At 41.0% G+C, this 22659-nt stretch overlaps 2 protein-coding genes across 2 annotated transcripts in view; one reads left to right on the top strand and one right to left on the bottom strand.

The window, feature by feature from the left end:
* nrap (nebulin-related anchoring protein) overlaps window positions 1-1858 on the bottom strand; it is an 86747-nt gene extending 84889 nt beyond the window's left edge. The window contains exons 1-3 of the mRNA XM_078412840.1: window positions 1790-1858; window positions 1605-1699; window positions 1152-1236 (exon numbers count right to left, since the gene is read on the bottom strand). Coding sequence (XP_078268966.1) covers window positions 1152-1236; window positions 1605-1699; window positions 1790-1858 — 249 coding nt within the window. The remainder of the gene's footprint in view (window positions 1-1151; window positions 1237-1604; window positions 1700-1789) is intronic.
* A 5308-nt stretch (window positions 1859-7166) lies between these two features.
* On the top strand, window positions 7167-22228 carry LOC144600945 (uncharacterized). The gene is made up of 3 exons (XM_078412838.1): window positions 7167-7298; window positions 14982-15808; window positions 20682-22228. Exons 1-3 carry the CDS (start codon window positions 7241-7243, stop codon window positions 20814-20816), a joined length of 1020 nt encoding a protein of 339 aa, XP_078268964.1. The 5' UTR covers window positions 7167-7240; the 3' UTR covers window positions 20817-22228.
* The last annotated feature ends 431 nt before the right edge of the window (window positions 22229-22659 follow it).

The raw sequence follows: 22659 nt of genomic DNA, 5'->3' as shown, positions 1-22659 counted from the left end.
TTGAGTTACGCCAGCATTTTGTGTCTATCAAAGTTAAGTATTGTTAGCTTCAGAGTAACAGGTAAATTATATCACTTAAATTGCATAGATTGAGTCAAATAATTCTGCTATGAAAGATGAAGATCATGCGCCAGGGGACCCTTACAAACAAACTCACATGAGAATTTCACTTCTAATAAATGGCCTCATACTGATAACATTCAACTTTAAACACACAAATCTGTATTGACAGAGCAGGTTTTAGGGGAGCATTCAAGAAAGATTATTATTTCCTGATTTTCTCAATTAATTCATTTTTAAAGCACAATTCTTGTTACTATTATATTCAGTTACTGGTATCAGTCAGAAAGCATATTGGAGAGTATTAGATGATTTTTATTCTTTTTTTTAGTTGACACAAAATTATTAAAATGGAACGAAAATAGACTATACTGAGTTAAGAACTAAAATTCAGATTCCAATTACAATAGAACAATTTCAACTACACCAGAACTAAAATTCAACTGCAGTAAAAGATATTAACGGTTAAAAATAATGTTATACATAAACATTAATGGTAAAGGACATGCTAAAGTGATCGCGAACATTTTCGTTGTACACAGTAGAAAAGGCAGAATATGTTCCTGACAAAGTTTTCGTGATTTTCCTTTCAGATCTACAACACCAACGTAATAAGCATCGGTTTCATTATACAAAGTCATGCACAATTTATTTAGTATTTCTGGACCAGATTGGTGATTTGTGGTTGAAACCAGCAAAACATCATGAGGTGGAACAAATAACAAGAAGTAAAGCTGACTCTATGATTTTAACCTTTGCATGAAGGCGAAGGTTTCATGTACAGTTGCCATCCAGAAATAGATGTTGCTGTAACACAGATTCATTGGAAGATTTGCATGTCACCGAAAGCAAGAGAATAAGTTCATCGAATTCACTGCAAAACCTGTGCAACGTGAGATACTCAATCATCTGATAATTAACTACTTACGATTTAATAACTGCTTTGTGTTATTTCAATTGAAACAGAACCCATGCTTAGGAAGGGGGGAAATCCCGACGCAAATTATTTCGAGTTGTTTAAATTATTTCAGTCTTGGATGATCTTTAAGATTAAAATGTTTTAATGTCCTTTTATAGTCATATGTACCCACCTCACTTGACTCACTTTGTTTTTTCACGTTCATGTTCAGCGGAGTGTCAAGTATACTTGTGAACTTGTTCAGTTTGGGGTTGTGCCTGCGAATTAAGGGGGGAAAGGACATTGCACGTAATTTAGAAAATTAAGTCAATAGCTTTGTCGAGCAATTTCACCTAAAGTTGCCCAGGCAAGATTCTCAAAATCATACAATCTATTCTTACTATTAATAGATTGAAGAATTCCGGTGGAATAAATATCTAAAATTAGAATAGCTGTGAGACTGTTAGTGTACACAGTAACAACAAAAATAGACTCGAGCAGTTTAACAGTTACTGATGACATTGTACTTCTAATTTTATGTTTTCAATGTATTTGCCATCTTTTAAAGATACATTAATAACATATAAAAACATTGGTAAATATCAATAGGCCACATAAGCCATCACTAATATCAAAAATCACTTACGCCTGGCAATAAGGCTTCTTCTCATGGCTGATAAAATTATTTACTGTCAGGATCATTTTGCAGACCTCACAATGAAAGCAAGACTTGTGCCATGTCTGTAAATAGCGAAAGTAAACACTGTATTAACTGTCCACGATCTGCATTAATAATGACACTTCAACAAAAGTCTGGCAATGTTCACTTACCTGATCCAAGCAAACTAACTTCTCTGCAGGATAAACCCCGAACCCACAGCGGGCGCATGATGTGTTCATTTTGATTGTGGGTTAATGGGACAACGAAAAAGCCTTTCCTTTCCCCTGAGTTGTGCTTCGTGTGCCCCTACCTTTATCCTTCCTCTGTGCTCGAACCTGTTGCTGGCAGTCAACTGCTTTATTTCACAGCTGGGCCTGCCTCGTCCCCCGCTCCTCACCTATTGGTTGAAGCTGCCCGTTGTCGGGCCCTGATCTCCAGGATGTGGCTTGTGTTTGGTCACCAGAGCTGTCAACCACAAGGCACACTCGTGTGCGAATTGTATCAGGTTTAAGTCGGGAGAGTGACTGGTCCTCATGAATGTCTCGTCCCAAAATAGGATGGAATGATATGTTGCTAAATACAATTTGACGTCAACCCCATGCAGAAGGGAACTGACAACATTTTATGGGCACAGTAAAAATCAAATAAATAAGGTCCATATTTTGAAGTACATAGAAAATAGGTTTCTAGGAATTGGCCATTCGGCCCTTCGAGCCAGCACCACCATTCAATATGATCATGGCTGATCATCCAAAATCAGTACCCTGGTTTTGCTTAAGATAGACACAAAAACCTGGATTAACTCAGTGGGACAGGCAGCATCTCTGGAGAGAAGGAATGGGTGACATTTTGGGTCAAGATTCTTCTTTCTCCCCATATCCCTTGATCCCGTTAGTCCTAAGAGGTAAATCTAACTCTCTCTTGAATATGCTCTTGAGTACAATTCAGTTTCCTGTGAATTTTCTTTCAAAACGCTTCAAAATCGTCCAATTGTTTAGTAAGTGAATTATTTAATCATTATTTTACTTATCAAGTGAACATTATAAACCATATAATTATTCTTATAGCAATGTAGTTAATCAGCCAGTGTAAATAGAATCATTGCATGATAGTATTCACCTCATCTTATCATTACAACATGACCTCATTCAGAGTAATGGAGTTTAAAGGAACAAGAACATATCAGTAACATAATAGCATATTTCAAGTTCAACTTTTTTAAATTAATGATTATATATGTGTTTTCTTTCATCTCCAAGAAGACAATATTAGACCTCTTCATGTATTCTGCATTGGTGTTACCCAATTCAATCCTTCCACTATTTCATTCTTCTGTAGAACTGGGAAGTGACTAATAAAATTGTCATGCCATCCATGATTCATTTAGGATTAACATTCATGTTTATGATATAATCATAGCCCCTAGAATGAGTTTACACATTAATGTGTCTACAATAATTGTACGGTGTGCATTGATCAACTTGGATTTGTTTCTAATGATAGTGATTTTAGAAGACTAATATGCTCTTTTATCTTTTATTACACCAATCCACTTTGCATACATTAAAATCATAATCCTAAGTCAAAAGTCAGTCAAAGTCAATTTTATTGTCAATCCTCAGCCAGTTTACACAGACAGAAAATCGAAATACCGTTTCCCACAATCCCGAGGAACAAAGTGCATAAAACAAAAGGCACAGCAAACAACAATCAACATAAAATATAAAATATAAAATATAGTCACTTCAAATTTTTTTTTTTTTTAAAGTGTCTGGTGCTGGATGTGCGTGTGTGTGGGGTGTTAAAGTCCAGGTCCCATAGGGGCAGGGGAGAGAGGAGGAAGGGAGGGGAGAGAGTTCAGCATCCTGACAGCCTGGTGGAAAAAACTGTTCTTTAGTCGGGTGGTGCTTGACCTCAGGCTGCGAAACCTTCTCCCTGAAGGCAGGAGGGTGAAGAGGCTGTTGGAGGGGTGGGAGGGGTCACCCACAATGCTCAATGCTTTGCGGGTGAGGCGGGTGGTGTAAAGGACCAGGAGTGTTGGGAGTGAGGCGCCAGTGATCGTCTCAGCAGTGTTCACTATGCGCTGCAGGGTCTTACGGCTGGAGGCTGTGCAGCTTCCGAACCACACAGTGATGCAGCTGCTGAGGATGCTCTCGATGGCACCTCGGTAAAAAGTGTACATGATGGGTGTGGGGGCTCCCGCTCTCTTCAGTTTGCGGAGGAAGTAGAGGCGCTGCTGGGCTTTCTTGGCGATGGACGTGATGTTGTTGCTCCAGGAGAGATCCTCGGTGATGTTCACCCCCAGAAATTTGGTGCTGCTCACCTGCTCCACAGCAGCACCATTGATGGTCAATGGGTGGGGGTGTTGGGTGTGCGTTCTCCTGAAGTCGACAACAATCTCCTTTTTTTATTAGCCAAGTATGTTTTGCAACATACGAGGAATTTTGTTTGCCATACAGTCATACCAAAAAAGCAACAAGACACAGAACTACATAAAAATTTGACATAAACATCCACCACAGGGCTCCTCCACATTCCTCAATGGGATGGAAGGCAATAAAGTCTTATCTTCTTTCCTTCTGTTTTCCTGCGGTCGGGGGAGTCGAACTATCCGCCATCGGGGTGATTGAAGCTCCCGCAGCCGGCGATCGAAGCTCCTGCATCGGAGCGGTCGAAGCCCCCGCGGCTTGGAGCTCCCAAAGTCGGTCTCTAACCAGCGACCGAACTCCACGTTGTTAAAGTCCGCAAGCTTCCGCGGTTGGAGCTCTGAGGTCCCAGCAAGAGGCCGCCAGCTCCACGATGTTAGGCCGCAGTGCGGACGGAGATACGACAGAAAAAGTCGTATCTCCGTCGATGAATTCGATTTTTTTAAGTTTCCCCCACCCCACCCCACCCCACATAACACCCATTGACCTAAAATGATAAGAATTACAAATAAGTAAAAATTCCAGCCTGTGTAGCATATGACTTAACAAGGAGCATATAGTAATTTAAAGAATGAGATTTAATTGAGCTAGTGTCAGTGATCTGTATGGGCATTGGACGCTTATTCATGAATAACCTGCTCCCAAACGCTCAGTTAAATTTTGCCAGCACTGTTCATTTCCAGACTTTATTTCAGCCGCAGTCCAAAGACAGAATAGCTGAATTCCAGAGGCAATCTGAGAATGTTTTGGCATCTGAAGAAGGATCTCAACCTGAAACGTCACCCATTCCTTCTCTCCAGAGATGCCGCCTGTCCCGCTGAGTTACTCCAGCTTTATGTGTCTATCTTCATGATAAAACTGAAATAAAACACAAAATGGTGGATATACTCAGCAGGTCAGGCAACGTCTGTCAAGAGAGAAACAGATGCTTCAGGTTGATGACCCTATTTCAGAACTGGAAAAGTAAGAAAACAAGCATGGTTTATGGTGTAAACACAGGTTGAGGGATGGAGAGAACAAAGGGAATGTTTGTGATAGAGTGAAGATTGAGAGTGTATTTGGTCACCCAAGTAACACAATTGCATTTGGTGCCATCTGATCAGAGAATGACGTGTTTGGAAGAATGCAGATGAAGCAAAATAAATGAAGGCAGTTTGAGAGTAAAAAAACAAGTAGAACTGTGCACGTGACAATAATAAACAATGTTAAATTTAATAAAAACAAATACTCGGTAGTTCAATTACCCTCTGTGAGGAGAGTAAAAGTGAATTAACATTACAAATAGATAATCTTGCATCAGAACTGACCAGCTCTGAAACAACTGTAAAGGCTGATCATTAAAGGCTGACATTGTTGAATTCCATATTGAGCCCTAAAGGTTACAATGTGTTCTGTTCGAAGATGATACAGAGTTCCTCAATGCCTAAATGCCTGCTTCTGCGCTGTATCTCTAAAAAAAACTCAACCAAACTAAACATTGTGGCCCAATCCTACTTGCTACATGATTGAATGGTGGAGTAGACATGGGCCAAATGGCTTAATTTTGATCCGATCACTTGTGACCTCATGATAACAGAACTAGTGTGCAAAGGTGATCCATGGTCAGTGGGCCTGTTTCCATACAGTATCTTTGCCAAAAGGCCTGTTTCCATGCCGTATCTTTCAATTAAATAATTATATATCGGATATACTGAAATTGTTCAGTATAAGGACGCATATAGCAGCACTTCCCAACCAGGTGATCACCTGTGAAACTTTAATGGGAATACTAAATAATCCTATTATACACCATCCTGACTTAGTTATTTATCATTGTCGTAAAACACTTGAGACAGAATGCTAGAACCTCTACTTAAGAGTATTACAGGAGCACCTATATTAATAGACTCTCGAGTTCAAAAAAGCTCACCAATATCCTGAAATAGAAATGGACAATGCATAGTAAATGCAAGCACGAGAATGTTAAGAGCATTTTGTTTTTAATGATGCACCATTGTTTCTTGGCTGAAGCAACATCCAGGTGGATATTACACTTATCCCGTGTAACATCTAAAGTTGCAGCAAAGTTTCATCCATCTAGGAATATTTAACTGACATTTGTAATGTCTTTGTGCTGGGCGATAACAACAAATGGCAGGATTTAATTCTAGATTCTCAATGGTTTTGTTCAGTTTACGTTTTGTCAGGTGTACTGACATAAAGTGAAAAGCTGTTGTTCCATGCTCACCAGTCAACATAAAAACTATACATGATTACAATCGAGCCATCTACAGTGCACAGATACATGATAAAAGAAATGTGCCAGATAAAGTCCAGGAAAGTCCAACTAAAGATAGTCCAGGGGTCAAAAAATGCTTATGACCAAGTTTCAATTTAACCCTTTGATTAATGCAGGAAAAATCTAATATGGGCACAATGCTCCATTAAATGTTTTTCTACAGAAACAAAAATTGTGAATCAATCCACATACACAGATATTTCATTTCTGGTTTTTTTAATTAAAACTTCCTGTTGTTTGCAAACTTGGGCCTTCAGTTTATAACAGCAAACACACTCCCTGCCTCACAGTCAAAGTCCAGTCCCAGGCCAGGGTATGATTTCTGCAGCAGAAACATAATCATTCTTTTTTTCACTCAGGGTACACGTGGGCTGAATGGTCTTGCCAGTCATTAACCAATTCAACTTGGAACTTTGTACATAAGTAACCCCCACAATCATTGTGCAGATTAGTCATGAGTGTGTTGTAATCTGGATGATTAAGAATGAGTAAATCATATTTTCAATATGTACCTCATTTTAAAATTCTTAACATGGCCGTTTTAAATCTGTAATTGGGTCACCGTGAACGATTAATTTAAGTAACACATTGCATTCTTTATTTTTTTTTATATGTTTCTTCTGCACACTAATTTTTATTTGTTAATTTAACAATCAAAGGTCAACTAGTCGTTTAATAGTAAATTGCAGTGAATAGATTATTGAAAAAAGAGACAGATAGAGCCAATGAACTTACAAGACTTACCACATAACTATCTATCTAACTACCTTGAACCAATCGAAAGGATCAGAGGCGAATGTGTAAATCGTTTTGAGAGCGGATACAGAGGCGGGGTTGGTTTAGTCTTGAATTTAATTTGGGAACTGGAAGTTTCGGTTTCTACCTGATCCACAACTGACCCCACGCAGTAAAGCACCATGGCGCAGGCGAACGGCGCCTCCGGAATTGCTGCAATTTGCCTTATCTTCTTCGGTGGTAAGCTTTAATGTTAAAGTTACAATGTCAAAGTCGAGTTAATGACTGTTGGAGTGTAGTTGGGACTTCCGCCTTTGGCAGTGAGTTATTACAGAAGTCGCAGGTGTACGCATCCATGTCCTGTAAACTCCAACACTAAACAGTTGCGGTTAGAGGACGTCAAAGTAAATTTCAGGTGCTTGGAATCGCCACTTTATTGCCAACTCTCCAAGAGTTTGCCCAGATTTGGAGGAATTGTCCTTTTACTCTTTCAGTGTGGTCAACGTTTTGGGGCCAATCGGATGTAGACTTTCTTGTAATTCTCCTTCTGTAAGGACGTGAGAGAATGGTCACATTTGGGCTTTTGCCGAAGTTTATCCTTTTAGAATCAAAAGTAAACCTTGCTTCGTCGAACCTTGACCGTGTGAAGCGTGATAAGACTTCGTTTTTGTGCCTTGCAACTCTTTAGTTTGGAGTTGCTCTCTCACTATATTTGGGTTGAGCATGTGTTTAAGGTCGGGGTGTTGGCTTAAGATGTGGCAAGCTCCGTATAATGAGACGCAAACTAAACATCTGGCTGAAAGTACCGGCTGGATATTTCGTGGCGGGGCCCCTCTCTGCTGTACGTAACCCCGCCTACTTTTGGTCTGGGTCCCTTTCCGAAACGTTGCTGGATTTCCAAGTTACACTGGCTCGGATATTGAGTTCCAGAAATGCCACGATAGGATGTTTTATAACAATGTTTTAAAGAAACTGGAGATAAAACGAGAAAAGCAGGTCAGGCAGCATATATGGGGAGATGTGGGATGACATAAAGACACGTGGGTTTATAATAATAATAATGCATTACATTTATATAGCGCTTTTCATATACTCAAAGACGCTTTACAGGGATTTAGAGAACATAGGGAAGTGAATAAATAGATAAATAAGTAAACGAACAGAAAAAGGAGACAGAAGGTGAGGTGACGGTCAGTGGTTGAAGGCAGTGCTGAACAGGTGAGACTTCAGCGATGTTTTGAATGTGGTGAGTGTGGAGGAGTCTCTGACGGTTTGGGGTAGTGAGTTCCAGAGGATGGGAGCAGCGATGGAGAAAGCCCTGTCCCCCCAGGATCTGAGTTTGGTCCGGATGGGGAGGGACAGGAGGTTGGCAGCAGCAGAGCGGAGCGTGCAGGTGGGAGTGTGCCTGTGGAGGAGGTCAGTCAGGTAGGATGGGGCCAGGTTATGGAGGGCTTTGTAGGTCATGAGGAGGATTTTGTACTGGATTCTCTGGGGGATGGAGCTTGTAAAGGACGGGGGTGATATGGTCACGGATCGGGGAGTGGGTGAGTAGACGGGCAGCGGAGTTTTGAATGTATTGAAGTTTACTGATGATTTTTGAGGGTGAGCCATAGAGGAGGCTGTTGCAGTAGTCCAGACGGGAGGTGATGAAGGCGTGGATGAGGGTTTCTGCAGCTGTGGAGGAGAGGGATGGACGGAGATGGGCGATGTTTTTGAGGTGGAAGAAGGCTGTCTTTGTGATGTGTTTGATGTGTTTGTTGAAGGATAGGGTTTGATCAAAGATGATTCCAAGATTCCGGATGTGAGGGGAGGTGGATACTGGGAGACCATCAATATTGAGGATGAAGTTTTGGGTGGATTTGGTGAGCGTTTTTGGACCAATGATGATGATTTCAGATTTGTTGCAGTTGAGTTTGAGGAAATTTGATTGAAGCCAAGATTTTATTTCAGTGATGCAGTTTGTCAGTGTAGAGTGTGTGGTGGTGGAGATTGACTTGGTGGAGATGAGGAGCTGGATATCATCGGCGAAGCAGTGGAAGTTGAGACCATGACGGCGGATTAATTGACCAAGGGGGAACAGGTAGAGGATGAAGAGGAGGGGGCCAAGGACTGAGCCTTGGGGGACACCTTGGGGGAGGGGAGCGGTGGGGGATTTACAGTTGTTAATGGAGATGAACTGGTGCCTGTCGGGGAGGTAAGATTTGATCCAGGATAGGGCTGTGCCGGTGATGTTAAAGGAGGTTTCAAGTCGGGTGAGGAGAATGGAGTGATTTATGGTGTCAAAGGCGGCGCTGAGGTCAAGTAGGATGAGGATGTTGAGGTTGCCAGCGTCAGAGGAGAGGAAAAGGTCGTTTGTGATTTTGAGGAGCGCAGTTTCAGTACTGTGGTTGGAGCGGAATCCGGATTGGAAAGTTTCATACAGGTTATTGGTAGAGAGGTGGTATTTGAGTTGGGAAGCTACAGCACGTTCCAAAACTTTGGACAGAAAGGGTAGGTTGGAGATTGGTCTGAAGTTGTTTGGGGTGTCAGGGTTGAGACCAGTTTTTTTCAGAATGGGGGTGACAGCAGCGATTTTGAGGGATGGCGGGACGATGCCAGTGGACAGGGAGGAGTTTATTGTTGCAGTGATAAGTGGAGAGAGAGCAGGAAGGCAGGCCTTGACAAAGCTGGAGGGGATGGGGTCCAGAGAGCAGGTGGCAGTTTTTATTCCTGTGAAGAGGTCAGAGAGGTCGGTGGTGGAGACTGGGGAGAACTGAGGCAGGGGTTGACAGGATAAGGGGGGGCAGGTGCGTTGGTGGTTAAGGTGCTGTAGATGCTGTCTATTTTGCTTTGGAAGAATGAAAGGAAAGTGGTGCATTTGTCAACTGTGAATGACTGGGAGATGGTGTCCAGGGGGCTGAGGAGTTTGTTTATTGTAGAGAAGAGTGGGTTTATAGGTTAATTGGCCTCTGTAAATTGCCCTTCGTTTGTAGGAAATGGACGAGAAAGGAGGAAAGCTGAACTAGTGTGAACAGGCGATTGATGGCTGGTGTGATATTGGTGGGTTGAAGGGCCTGGTTCCATGTTGCATCTCCAAAAGCTAACAACTGGATCGGGTAGATTTAGAGGGATATATAGGCCAAAAGTAGGCAGGTGGTACTAGTGTAGATGGGCATGTTAGTCGGTGTGGGCCAGTTGGGCTGAAGGGGCCTGTTTCCATACTGTAACTATAACTATGAAATGTGCAGTAGATCTTTGCAATATAAGCTATAACATAAAGCAATTGGACCCTGCAAACAGATTTCTAGTTAATTGTTCATAGAATGTTAAGACTTGTTAGGGACATGCTAATATTTGTAACTTGCTGTAGTTTCAATTGCTCAGTCAACTGTTTTTTTATGGTATACTGTTCAAAATGTACTTGTAAATGAGTATATTTAGTTTGCTTGACCTCTTGTGCAAAGAGTAGCTTTAACTTTGTTTGGGTTTCGATTATTAGTTTCTCCAGTCGTTGTTTCAAAGCAGCAGAAGTTTGACTACATACTGATAATGGCCATGTTTTTGCTTTTGAGTCTTAATGTAATTCAAAATGGTGCTGGAATTTTTATCTCTGGGATATCATATGTCAGATTTTCTAATCTATTGACTGGTGCTCTGATTGGTACATGTACTGCAGGGAATCATCACAAACAATAAATTATTTGTGTAATAATCAGTCTTCTGGTAGTAACATCTGTGGTGTGAGGGAAGTAATTATCTATATTTGGGGTTGAAGCCCTGCATCAGGACTAAGTGGAGAGGGAAGGTGGCTGGTACAAAGAGGATGGGATGGGGGGGAGGGGTGTGAGTGAGACAGGGCCAATGGGCGATTAATAGACTGAGGAGGGGTGAAGGGACAGGTAAGCAGGAGAGGGGGCGGGTTGGGAGGTAGGTGAATTAGACAAAAAAGTAGTGCCAAATGAGGTGGAGACGTTTGCTAGGTGAAAAGCAAGAAGTCTAATGGCTACCAGTGCTGAAATCTCCGAGATAGGAACCATTAGCAGAGGAAAAGATGGAAGCAGATCCAAATGCTGGAGGGGCAGGCCGGTGAAATGAGCGGATGGAACTGGGGGAGGGTGAGATGAATGGGCGTATGGTGGGAAAGTAGGTTAAATGGGTAGACCAAAGGGGGAGGAAGAAGCACAACAAGTGAAAATTGATAGAAATGATCAGCCATGATCATATTGAATGGCAGTGCTGGCTCGAAGGGCCGAATGGCCTCCTCCTGCACCTATTGTCTATTGATTAAAATTAGAATATTTTAGTGTTCACACCAATTGGGTTGTAACCCACAAGTGGAATATGAAGTTATGTTCCTCTACTATGCACTGAGCCTCACTCTGGCAGTGAAGAAGACAGAAAATGGAATGGTCAGTGTGGGAAGGGGAATTGAAATGGCTTGCAACCAGGAGTTTGGGATGCCCAAACAGTGTACTGAAGATAAACAGGTACATGTGCTTGGATATATATAGACAAGTGTATGCTTTACCAGTGCACCTATTCAATGCTTGGTCTTGCCAGTACACAGGTTGCTGCATTGGGAGCCTCAGATGCAGTAGATCATGTTGGAAGAGGTACATGTCAATCTTTCCCTTGCCTGGAGGTGTTATTTGGATCCTTGTATGACTGGGAGGGTGGGGGGGAGGAGGAATGGGGAGGGTTGCACTTCCTGCAGTTGTGGGGGTTAGATTGGAAGGGGAGGGATGAGCAGAGCAGGGAATTGTGGAGCAAATGTTCCCTGCATAAGGTAGGAAGGGGTGGGGCAGGTGTATATCGTGGTTAGTGGCAGGATTGGAACTAGCTGAACAAGAACCAGGTTATTTAATGAACTGGGCGAGTTTAAAGGAATGCAGGCAGCATTGCCCGATGAGCTACAAGACAACCTATTGATTTCCAAGCAATCCAAATGCAGATTTTTGGAGGCTTGTGTCATTTCAATGTTTTGCCTATATTTAGTTTGGACTTTCCATGGTTGTGAAAGATTTCTGCAGGCATGTGGTGCTAGTGGGTTAGAAATCAACTGAGCCTATGATTGTCGCTCAATACAGTTGCTGCTATTAACATTGTTTATAGAACATGGTACAGCACAGGAACAGGCCCCTTCAGCCCACAAAGTTTGTGCCAAAGATGATGCCTAGTTTAACTGATCTCATCTGCTTATACATGATCCATTTTCCTCTCACTGCACTCCCATTTACCTATCTAAAAGCTGCTTAAACACCACTATCATAATCTGCCTCCACCATCCCAGGCAAGGGGTCCAATCTCCCACTAAAGTGTGTATATTTATATAATTATTATACCAAAACTCTGTTTGTGTGTACGATGCCCTGTACACAGCCAAAACGGTACATGACAGCATTGACAATTTTCGGCCCACCCTACTCACCATTCCCCATGGTCTGAATAAACCCACTTTTGTTACTTTTTAAAAACAATTTACCTAATAAGCTTTAATAAATGCGCTCCTCCCCCCCCCCCCCCCCCCCCCTCCCGGGAGGATCGGCACCCGTCTTGGTATGCCCCGCGCATGACCTTCCTCCCATGGAGCAGCGCGGCGGCACAGGATCCATAAGATGGCTGATCGCAGCCGAACTACAGGAAAGGCTTTGACTCCACGCCCGGCCCGCAGGAGAAATGGGGCCGAGGTCAGTGCCTTTTCCCTCTTTCCCCCTTTGCCCACCCACAGGGGCACTCCCCGCCCAACAACAGGTCCACGGTTGGGCTGAGGAATGATGGGGGGGGCAAGAGGAGTGAAGGGGATGGGGAGAGGGGAGGAGAAGGTGCCACACCAATGCAGGAGAGGTTTGGACCCAATGGGTCCACTTGGTCTAGTCTCCATTAAACTTCCTCCTCATCTTGTTGCAAAATCCTCCAGTGTTGGACATTTCCACCTTGAGAAAAATGTTCAGACTATCTGCCCTATCGATGCCTCTCGTATTTTTATATACTTTTAAGTCTCCCCTTGACTTTTGTTCCAGGGAAAATAATCCAAGTCTATCCAACCTTCCTGCAGCTGTAAACCCCTCTAATCAAGACAGCAGGCTGGATAAACCACCTCTGCACCCCTTCCAAAATCTCCATCTTTCCTGTAATTGGGTGACCAGAACTGCACAAAATACTCCAAGTATATGTATGATACACTGCCTTTACCATCCTATCTACCTCTGCTGCCACCTTCAGTGAGCCATGAACTTGAGATCACAATGCAGTTAAAGGCCTTGCTATTAACAGTACACTCTCCCCTTGTATTTGACTTCCCAAAGTGCAGCACTTGACATTTGCTCAGGTTAAACTCCACCTGCCACTTCTCCACCCATTTCTGCATCTTACTATCTGACAGAATTCCTTACTGTCTGCAACTCCTTCAATTTTGGTGTCATCAGCAAACTTTGTCACCAACCAATCTATGTTTACATCTAGATAATTTGTGTAACACACATAGCTAAGCTCCCAGCACAGAACTCCTCTAGTCACAAACCTCCAGCCAGAATATCTACTTTCCACTACAACTGACTTCTATGAATAAGGCAGTTTTGGATCCATACGACCAAGTCATTGGTAATCCTGTGCATCTCAATCTTCTGGATCAGCCTACCATGAGGGACTTTATCAAAAGCCTTGCTAAAATCCATTGCATGTAACATCCACTGCCTTACCATCATCAGTCTTCTTTGTCACCTCAAAAAAAAAACCTCATTCAAGTTAGTAAGGCATGACCTGCCATGTATAAAGCTGTGCTGGCTATCCCTAATTAACCCATTCTCTTCCAAATGGGAGTAAATCCTATAATCACAATTCTCTCCAATAGTTTCCCTGTCATTGATGTCAGGCTCATTGGCTTATAGTTTTCTGAATTCCCTCTACTTCCCTTAAATAAACTAACAGCATTGGCAATTTCAATACTCTGGGATCTTGCATGTGGCTAGAAAAGAAGCTAAAATCCTTGTCAAGGCCCCTGGAATCTCGTCTTTCTTTCCTCCCTCAATAACCTAGCATAGATCCCATCAGGCACTAGGGATCTAGGCACTAGGTACAACTTAATGCTCTTAAAGGGCCTCCTTGATCTCAACCTGCTGTAACATATTTGTATTCTTCACTGATTTTGCTGTCTTCCAAGTCCTTCCTGGTCAATACACGTGCAAAGTATTTGTTTAGTACCTTGCCTGCATCGTCTGACTATCTTTGGCATCCCAGGGACTTCATTCCTTGACCTTCTATAATTCTCTCATTTACTACTGTTCAAGGTGCAAATGTTGTCTATTATGTGCAATCACTGAAATTATGTTTACATGCCCTACAATGTTACATGGAAATGCACAAAAGTGACTTGTGACTATTTTCCTGAAGTAACATTTGCAGACTAAATATTTACATATACTCAGATTGTATTCCTGACAAATAAATTGTAGTCTTAAATGTAAAAATAATCCATTAAAAAATTGTTCACTCAGTAACATGCTGAAAAATTTAGGGAGTGGGCAAGAATTAAAGATGTATTTTGTGTATTCAGACATTAAATTGTTCATTGGGTACACTGTCCTGCTAAATATTGCTTACTTTAACCTGTAATATCAGGGAAAACTATCAGCTAATTTAGTCAAATGTGATTTGCCTTTTTTTGTTATCTGCCTGCATTACTGCAATGGCATGTTTTAAAAGTCAGCAGTTTTGAGTTACATGGAAAAGTTGATCAGCAGCCAATATTAAGATTTTTGGGTTTACTTCTGACCAATTTTGGGTTTACTTCTAACCAATTACTTCTAACCAATTTTGGGTTTACTTCTGATCTTCCCTCAACTGCAAGACTGGTGGACTTTTAAACTATACATCAAGTAAATTTGTTTATTACCTGAATTAATCTTGAGCAGTATAATGTGAATAACAAAAGTTTCTATTTTGTAGTTATTTGTTGCATAGGTGCTGCTCCTACAAAAGAAAAATCTGTGTTGAGGAATGACACTCTTACAAACAAAACAAGATCTTTTCTCAATATGACCTCCATGGGAAATGTGTCTTCTACCAAAAATGAAACCAGCAACAATTTTAGTTTAGATGTCCAACAAAATAGATCTGCAACTGCCCTTCCATTTATTACTCGGAAGATAAATACATCTACTACTTCCCAGTCAAGTAGAGCTGGTTTCCAATCCACCACTGTCGCTAAGACTGAGGAGATGATACCAACCACAGTCAATGATGGTGCAAATGTTAACCAGACAACTGGATCTGAACTGCCTTCCCAGTCAAGTGGACCTGTTCCCCTTCCCACCACTGCAAACAAACCTGAAGACGAGATAAGCACAGTCAGGCCAACCACAGTCAATAATGGTGGAAGTGGTGCCCAGCCAACTGGATCTGAACTGCCTTCCCAGTCAAGTGGACCTGTTCCCCATCCCACCACTGCAAACAAACCTGAAGAAGAGATAATCCCAGTCAGGCCAACCACAGTCAATAATGGTGGAAGTGGTGCCCAGTCAACTGGATCTGAACTGCCTTCCCAGACAACTATTGTAACCCGACTTGTTGATGACAATCTGCCCTCCATTGTTAAAGCAAGTGTTACCAAACCAAGTGCACTTAATATTGACAAAACAGCTAAAACGTTCTTGCAATCTGACAAAAAGGTAGCTGCAAAACCAGCTGTGGATGATGGTCACTTCATAATTTATCTAATACTGGGATCATTGCTTGTATCATTGGCATACATCACGTACCACAACAAAAATAAGGTAAACCAATCAATTTATCAACAATTCATTTCCTTGGCTTAATATGAAGGTTTCAAAGGATCAGCGTGTATAGAAAGCCCTGGGTTTGTTTTCACATAATATTTGAATTGGCTGGCTATATTGTGAGAAGGTATCTAGGATGTAGCCTAGATGGTAGATCATTCCCAACTTTCTGTCAAAATTCCACAGGTTCTCTCTTTATGTGAAGGCATTTTCCCTAAATTGGCTACTCTATATCCTTAAGTTGGAGTCATGCAGAATGGAAATGGGCCCTTCAGCCCAACTTCCATGCTAACCAAGTTGCCCTATCTATACTTGTCCTACCTGCCTGTGATTGACCCATATCCTCCTATCCATATACCTGTCCAATTACCTTTAAATGTTGTTCAAGTACCTGCTTCAACCATCTCCTCTGGCTTGTTCCATATACACACCACCCTCTGTGTTGCTATTAACATTTGTCCTTAAACCTGTTTGTTCTTTATTCCCCAACTCTGGGTTTAAAACAAAAACTCTGTGCAATTACTGTATCCTCTCCCCTTGGATTTTATACACCTTTGGACGTCATCTTCCTGCACTCCAAGGAATAAAGTCCTAACATGCCCAAACCCCTCTCTATAGATTGGGTCCTCGAGTACTGACAACATCTTCATAAACCTCTGCATTCTTTTCATCTTAGCCACATTTATCCTATAGCATGGTGACCAAAGCTGCATTCCCAGTTCCAACCATCTGCTCTGTCAGATATTTCCTTTCCTGCAGAGTCTGTCCAATTTTGTTAGGATTTTAACATTCAATTGGGTTACCACACATACTTCTAAACTCTCTATAAACCCTATTATCCCAATTCCTCTCCAAATTTTCAATTCTGCCATCCAGGAATCATTTTGGTCAACTTTTTTTTAAATCCCTTTCACTGATGGATTAGAAACTGCACTGTAGTTGAGGCGTGATATCACTAAGGGCCTCACTACTGCTGCATTGAGATATTGCTGTCTTCCCACTGAAAACTGATTTACTGCTCACTGCTTTAACTGCATGCTTGTTGAATTGTGTATTGCAAGTAACTTGGGTCCAGTCCAAGCGTATGCCATACACATGACCTGGCACTCGGTAAAAGATTCATTTATTCCCACTTTATCACTGACAGCCAGTTCTGTCTGAATGTTGCCCTTAATCCAAGATGCTTTATTTGCACCATCATCAAAAACCTTCGAGAAATCCCAATACACCACATCCACTGATCTGATCCATTCCACTCTGCTAGATAGTTTCAAAATAAAATGAGTACATTTGACTAGTATGAATGACTTCCTCCTTTATAAATTGTTGCTGACTTTGAATTATTCCATTATTGTTTTCCACATGCTTTGTATCTTTAATAGATTCTTCTACTTTCCCTGCTACTAATGTCCGCCATTTATTTATACCCCTTATACATTTCAATGAATTTGAGAAAGGGGCATCCATTTGACTTTTTTTTTTTTTTTTGCATCCTTATGGCAAATTTTGATGTTCCCTTTAAGCTTGCTCGTATTCTATTTTCTGTCATTAATTCTTGGTCCCCTAGTATTCTATCTTTTCTCTGTCTCTGGGTTTGGTGCTTTTAACCAGTTAATTTGTCTTCTCTTTGGATCAAGTGCTTTCCCCAATTTTGTTTGTTGACATTGGTGAAACCACCTCCATAGGTTTTGTCCCAAATGGGAATGAATAATTATTATAAGCCCATGCTCTCAATTTTTAACATTCATTCACGATTAGCCCCATGAACAATGTTTCCCTATTCTATCTTGGCCAATTATAAATATGTTCCCCTGCAAGTCCATTTATCTGGATTCACGACCTTGGTTCCAGGAACTACAAGATTCTTCCCCATCTAAATCGTATTATGCTTGCTCCTTCCTAAGGGGCCTTGCTTAATGAGATTGCTAAACGATACTTACTCATTACACAATACTTGGTCTAGAATAATCTGCTCTCTTGTTGGCTCCTTGGCACCATCTTCTATATATTCCTCCTCTGTACTGTAATTTGGTTAACTCAATTTGTCTTTGCTAAGGTTACCCATTATTATAACTACCCTTGTTGTAAGCATCACGATTTTAGGATCTACCAACTCTAAGTATTCCTGTTCTTTTTGTAAGGGTAAAACTAAGGAATGGCACTTTCTGCATCCTGAGCTAAGATTCTTCCTCACTTTTGTGCCAATCTTCTTTAATCAGGAATGCTACCCCTAGTTGATTTGGCATAGTCAAACAAGCATGGAAATGGTCCCTTTTGCATGACTTGTCTATGCTGACCAAAATGACCCATCTAAGCTAGTTCCATTTAACCAATATCCCTCTTAACTTTTCCTGTTCATGTATCTGCCCAAATGTCTTCTAATTGTTATAGTACCTCAACTACTCTCTTTTCCAGTTTATTCCATATGCATACAACCCTCTGTCCTTGCAGAGAATACACATTGTTTAATTCTCATCCTTGGCCCTTCAGTACCTGTGTTTCCGTAATATGAATTATATCATAGCTATTTACATATTTTATTTAATTCATGCACCCTATGAATGTTGCGCACAAATAGACATTGTATTTTAAGCTTGTCACTAAGATTCTTATTCCCCTCTGCATTATTATGCATTTTCTCTCCCACTTGCCTCCCTGCTTTGAGTTTAGAGAAATGCAGCGCAGAATCGGGCCCACCAAGTCCGTGCCGTCCAGCGGTCCTTGCACATTTACACAACCCTACACACACAAGGGACAATTTTACTGAAGCTAATTAACCTACAAACCTGCACAACTTTCAAGCGAGGGAGGAAACTGGAGCATCTGGAGAAAACCCACACAGGTCACGGGGAGAACGTATAAATTCCACAAAAAAAGACAGCACCCGTAGTTGGGATTCAACCCGGGTTGCTGGTGCTGTAAGGCAGCAACTCTGCCACCATGCCATGCCACCTTTGGTTCCGATCCCAATGCTATTTTAGTTGTACTTTCCCCTATAGTCCTATAAACACTCCCCTGGACATCAGTCCCAATCCTATCCAAATGTAATGTTTTTGTCATCCCATTTCTGGATCCTGGGCTGTTAACTGAATGAATAGTGTGGGGAAAATAACTAGGTTTTTAAGCTTTCTACAAAATGATTTCAGTTCTGATTTAACTGCAAATACAGTCATTTCTGGTCATCACACTGGAAGTTGTAAAGCTGCCTCGATGACCATCTTCTAATTTTTGGGGCAGGTACTTCCTAGAATAGTTTCATTTTGATGTTGGAAAGTGAAGTAGTTTCCTTGAGACCACAACCTTCCAATGCCTCAAGTTTCCTCTGAGATGAGGAAGGATTTTGTGGTGTGATTATAGTGAAACTCACGAGTTAGTTGTCCAATAAGCATAGATTTGAGTGCTGGGCAAAGAAACTGGGGATGGAGTGTTGGAGAGTGGGAGGCAAACCAGTGATCTGATGCCCTACCAGTATGGAAATCTAAGATCAATTGGGGATTCCAAAAGGAAAATGAGCAATTCAAGGATGAAATAACCTTTATTCCATGCTATTACAATGTATTGCCTATTATTCTGAATGGGTTCGTCTAGTTGAAGGCAAACCTTGTGCACTGAATACATGCTCTGAGAAGGAAAAGATTGTGTATGTATGTAACTTGAGTCTAAATTTAAATTGAGCACTGGAATAGTTAATTTTAAGGAAAAGATTTGCATGCATGATATCTAGTTCTGGCCACCAGGCTTAGAGACATGTGCAGATAGCAAACTTAACTGCTTGAATTGTTCTACCTCTTCTGCCTGGCCCAGACCATTCTCTCCTGCATGAATTCCTTCTATTACTTTTTTTTCTTCTTTTTTTTCTATTGGAACCTAATCAGATGTACAGCACTTTGGTCAACGTGGGTTGTTTTTAAATGTGCTATACAAATAAAATTGACTTGACTTGACTTTCCTCGTGCCAACTGGCTCATCATATATTCATATATATATATATATATATATATATAATTAATTTAATTTCTCTGTAGGAACTGGCCAAATCTGCTCTTGGTCATCTACTGGGCACTTTCTAGAATCTCCCTAGCATGTTGAATGCCTAGCTTTTACATTTCCTTTAGTTTCTTTAACTGCTGTTTTTAATCAAGTTATCACCATGGCAATCCTGGCCCAGCCCTACTGGAGATTCCATTTGTCGAATTTGCCCTGCAAGCAACTCCGCAACTTAATTATTTGCACCCATGTGCATCCCCCTCCACCCCCAAAGTTGGACTTTAGAGAAACAGTGTGGAAATGGGTCTTTTGGCCCACTGAGTCTGTGCCAACCAGCAATAATCCACTAGACTAGCACTTCCCAACACACTAGGGACAATTTATGTTTTTTACAACAAAAAAAACTAACCTACAAATCTGTACATCTTTGGAGTGTGAACAGTGCCTGGAGAAAACCCATGTGGTTATAGGGTGCACATACAAACAGCACCTGTAGTCTGGATCAAACCTGGTTCTCTGATGCTGTAAGGCAGCAACTCTACCGCTGAGTCACACTGCCACCCCAACTTATTGTCTTGAATGGTACTTTCTCTCACAGATGGGTCTGACTTGACATCTCCAGCAACTCTGTATTGATTGTTACCATAAGGCTGGATATTTTCTAATTTTAGTAATGAGGGAAATTTATTTTAGCACCCAACAACTTAACAGATCATGATTATGCAGTTTGACATTTTGAACGTGAGGATCTTATTGATATAAACCATATCTTCTGAGTTATTCCCTTGGTTACTGGAACCTGAGATTTTGTCTTGTTTAAGCAAGTCTGTTTTACTCATAGCCATGTAAGTTCCTGAAACCTTTCTTATTCACTTCATTTTAGATTATTTCCTTGTGTCAGAGAGCTGGTTCCAGAAGAACCAGACGGCCAAAGGCTTCTGAATATCAACGGCTTGATCAGAACTTGAATGACGTTATGACCAGTCTGAAAAAGAAAATCAACCTTAAGATGAACTGAAACACTGTTTTTTGGAAATCTGGTGGAAAATGCCTAATTGCTAACTGATCTTAATGGAAATATTTGTGGTTGAGTTACTGTTGCTTTTAGGTTATTTCATTGTGGTTTATTCACTTTTTTCTTGTATGCTGTGACTATATCATGATCTATGTTTAGAAAGCTTGATTCCACTTGTCTAGCAGTGACGGGAGGTCCATGCTGTCTACATGAAATGGAAAGCATTGCAGAAGATCGCTTATTTTAGTGTGGAAACAAAATGCCAAACAGTAATAAATTATATTTGCTATAGTTGTGTCCCTTCTAAAATCCTGAATGTGAGTATGTTAGCACTGATTCTCTTGCACTGGTTTTAAGTATGTTATAGTGCAGTACTGTTTTGATGATTATATGTACCACTTTCCTTGCTTAAACACAGTGGGAATTGAAATTTCTCAACTATCAGAATGGATTATCTATTAATAGTAGCACTAACATCTGGTTGTTGAATCTCGTTTAGTTCTTTGATTTATAGAATTGCTTCACTGACCACTTGGTCATATCAAGTTACTTAACTGGAGTAGCCAGACACTTTTACATGTGTGTAGGAAGAAACTGCAGATGCTGGTGTAAACCGAAGATAGATGCAAAGCTGAAGTAACTCTGCGGGTCAGTCAGCATTTCTGGAGAAAAGAAATAGGTGATGTTTCGAGTCGAGACCCTTCTCTACCTGAAACGTCACCTATTCCTTTTCTCCAGAGATGCTGCCTGACCCGCTGAGTTACTTCAGCTTTGTGCCTATCTTCACTTTTGCATGTGACTGCTTTTACCTGCATGCTTCTTTAACGACAGTTAGATTAGGAGATGGGATTAGACTGTTTTACTACCGAACAAATGAACAATGTAAACAATACTTGAAGATTTTATGAAGCAACCTTTGCACGGATGTTGTAGGCCAAAATTAACTGACCAGGAACTGCTCAACATGTTTGATTTAAATGTATAATTTTAGCAAATCCATGTGCGCAGAAATCAAACAAACTGAAGTAGAAAATAAGTTGTTTTTTTTCCTTTTATCAAGTTAGCCACTTGGTTTTCACTCGGTAAACTAGAAGGATGAAATGGAAGTGTGTTTTTGTGTGCATAGACATTGTGAAACTTGTAATGATTTTCATACCTTGAAACTAAAAGCATGTGTAAATTTTCTTCAGGGCATCTGAGTTTTATTTTTGTACTGCAGGTAATGATAAAATACACTTGATAAATATCACTAGATGAGCTTTCAATGATAAATTCTAATGTGTGCATCAAAATTAAGCCATTTTGGCAGTTGTTCAAAAATATACATTTGAATCATATACTGTTTGGCTGTCATTTACATGTTCATCTGTACAACCCTGTTGCATGTAAATGAATGACATCTTAATAAACTTTCAACTGTTTTCATACATCTTCTATTGACTGGGTGCAGCTTAAAACAAAAAGCTTCTGTATGTTCACACTGGGAACCAATTGCAATTTTCAAGTTTGATTAGAAAACATTCAGATGCAGGATAATTGGACTAGACATTAGCGATACAATGTGCAAACAGGCCCTTCAGCACACAAGCCTGTGCCATCCAAAAATCACCTAGTACACTGGCACTATCCTACATACTAGGTACAATTTTACCACACAGTCACCGGGATAATGTACAGACAACACCTGTAGTCCGATTGAACTCGTGTTGCTGGTGCTGTAAGGCAACAACTCTACCACTGTGCTGCCCCTAAGGATAACCATAGGCAATGCTGGAAACATTTGGGTTTGGCCACATAAGGGACTTTGACCTAAAACATTAATTCTGCCCATTTGCACTCAATGCTG

This window comes from Rhinoraja longicauda, chromosome 16 (assembly GCF_053455715.1).
Source record: "Rhinoraja longicauda isolate Sanriku21f chromosome 16, sRhiLon1.1, whole genome shotgun sequence".
Taxonomy (NCBI): domain Eukaryota; kingdom Metazoa; phylum Chordata; class Chondrichthyes; order Rajiformes; family Arhynchobatidae; genus Rhinoraja; species Rhinoraja longicauda.
Note: the sequence above shows the minus strand (reverse complement) of the source record. Positions and strands in the feature narration are given on the sequence as shown.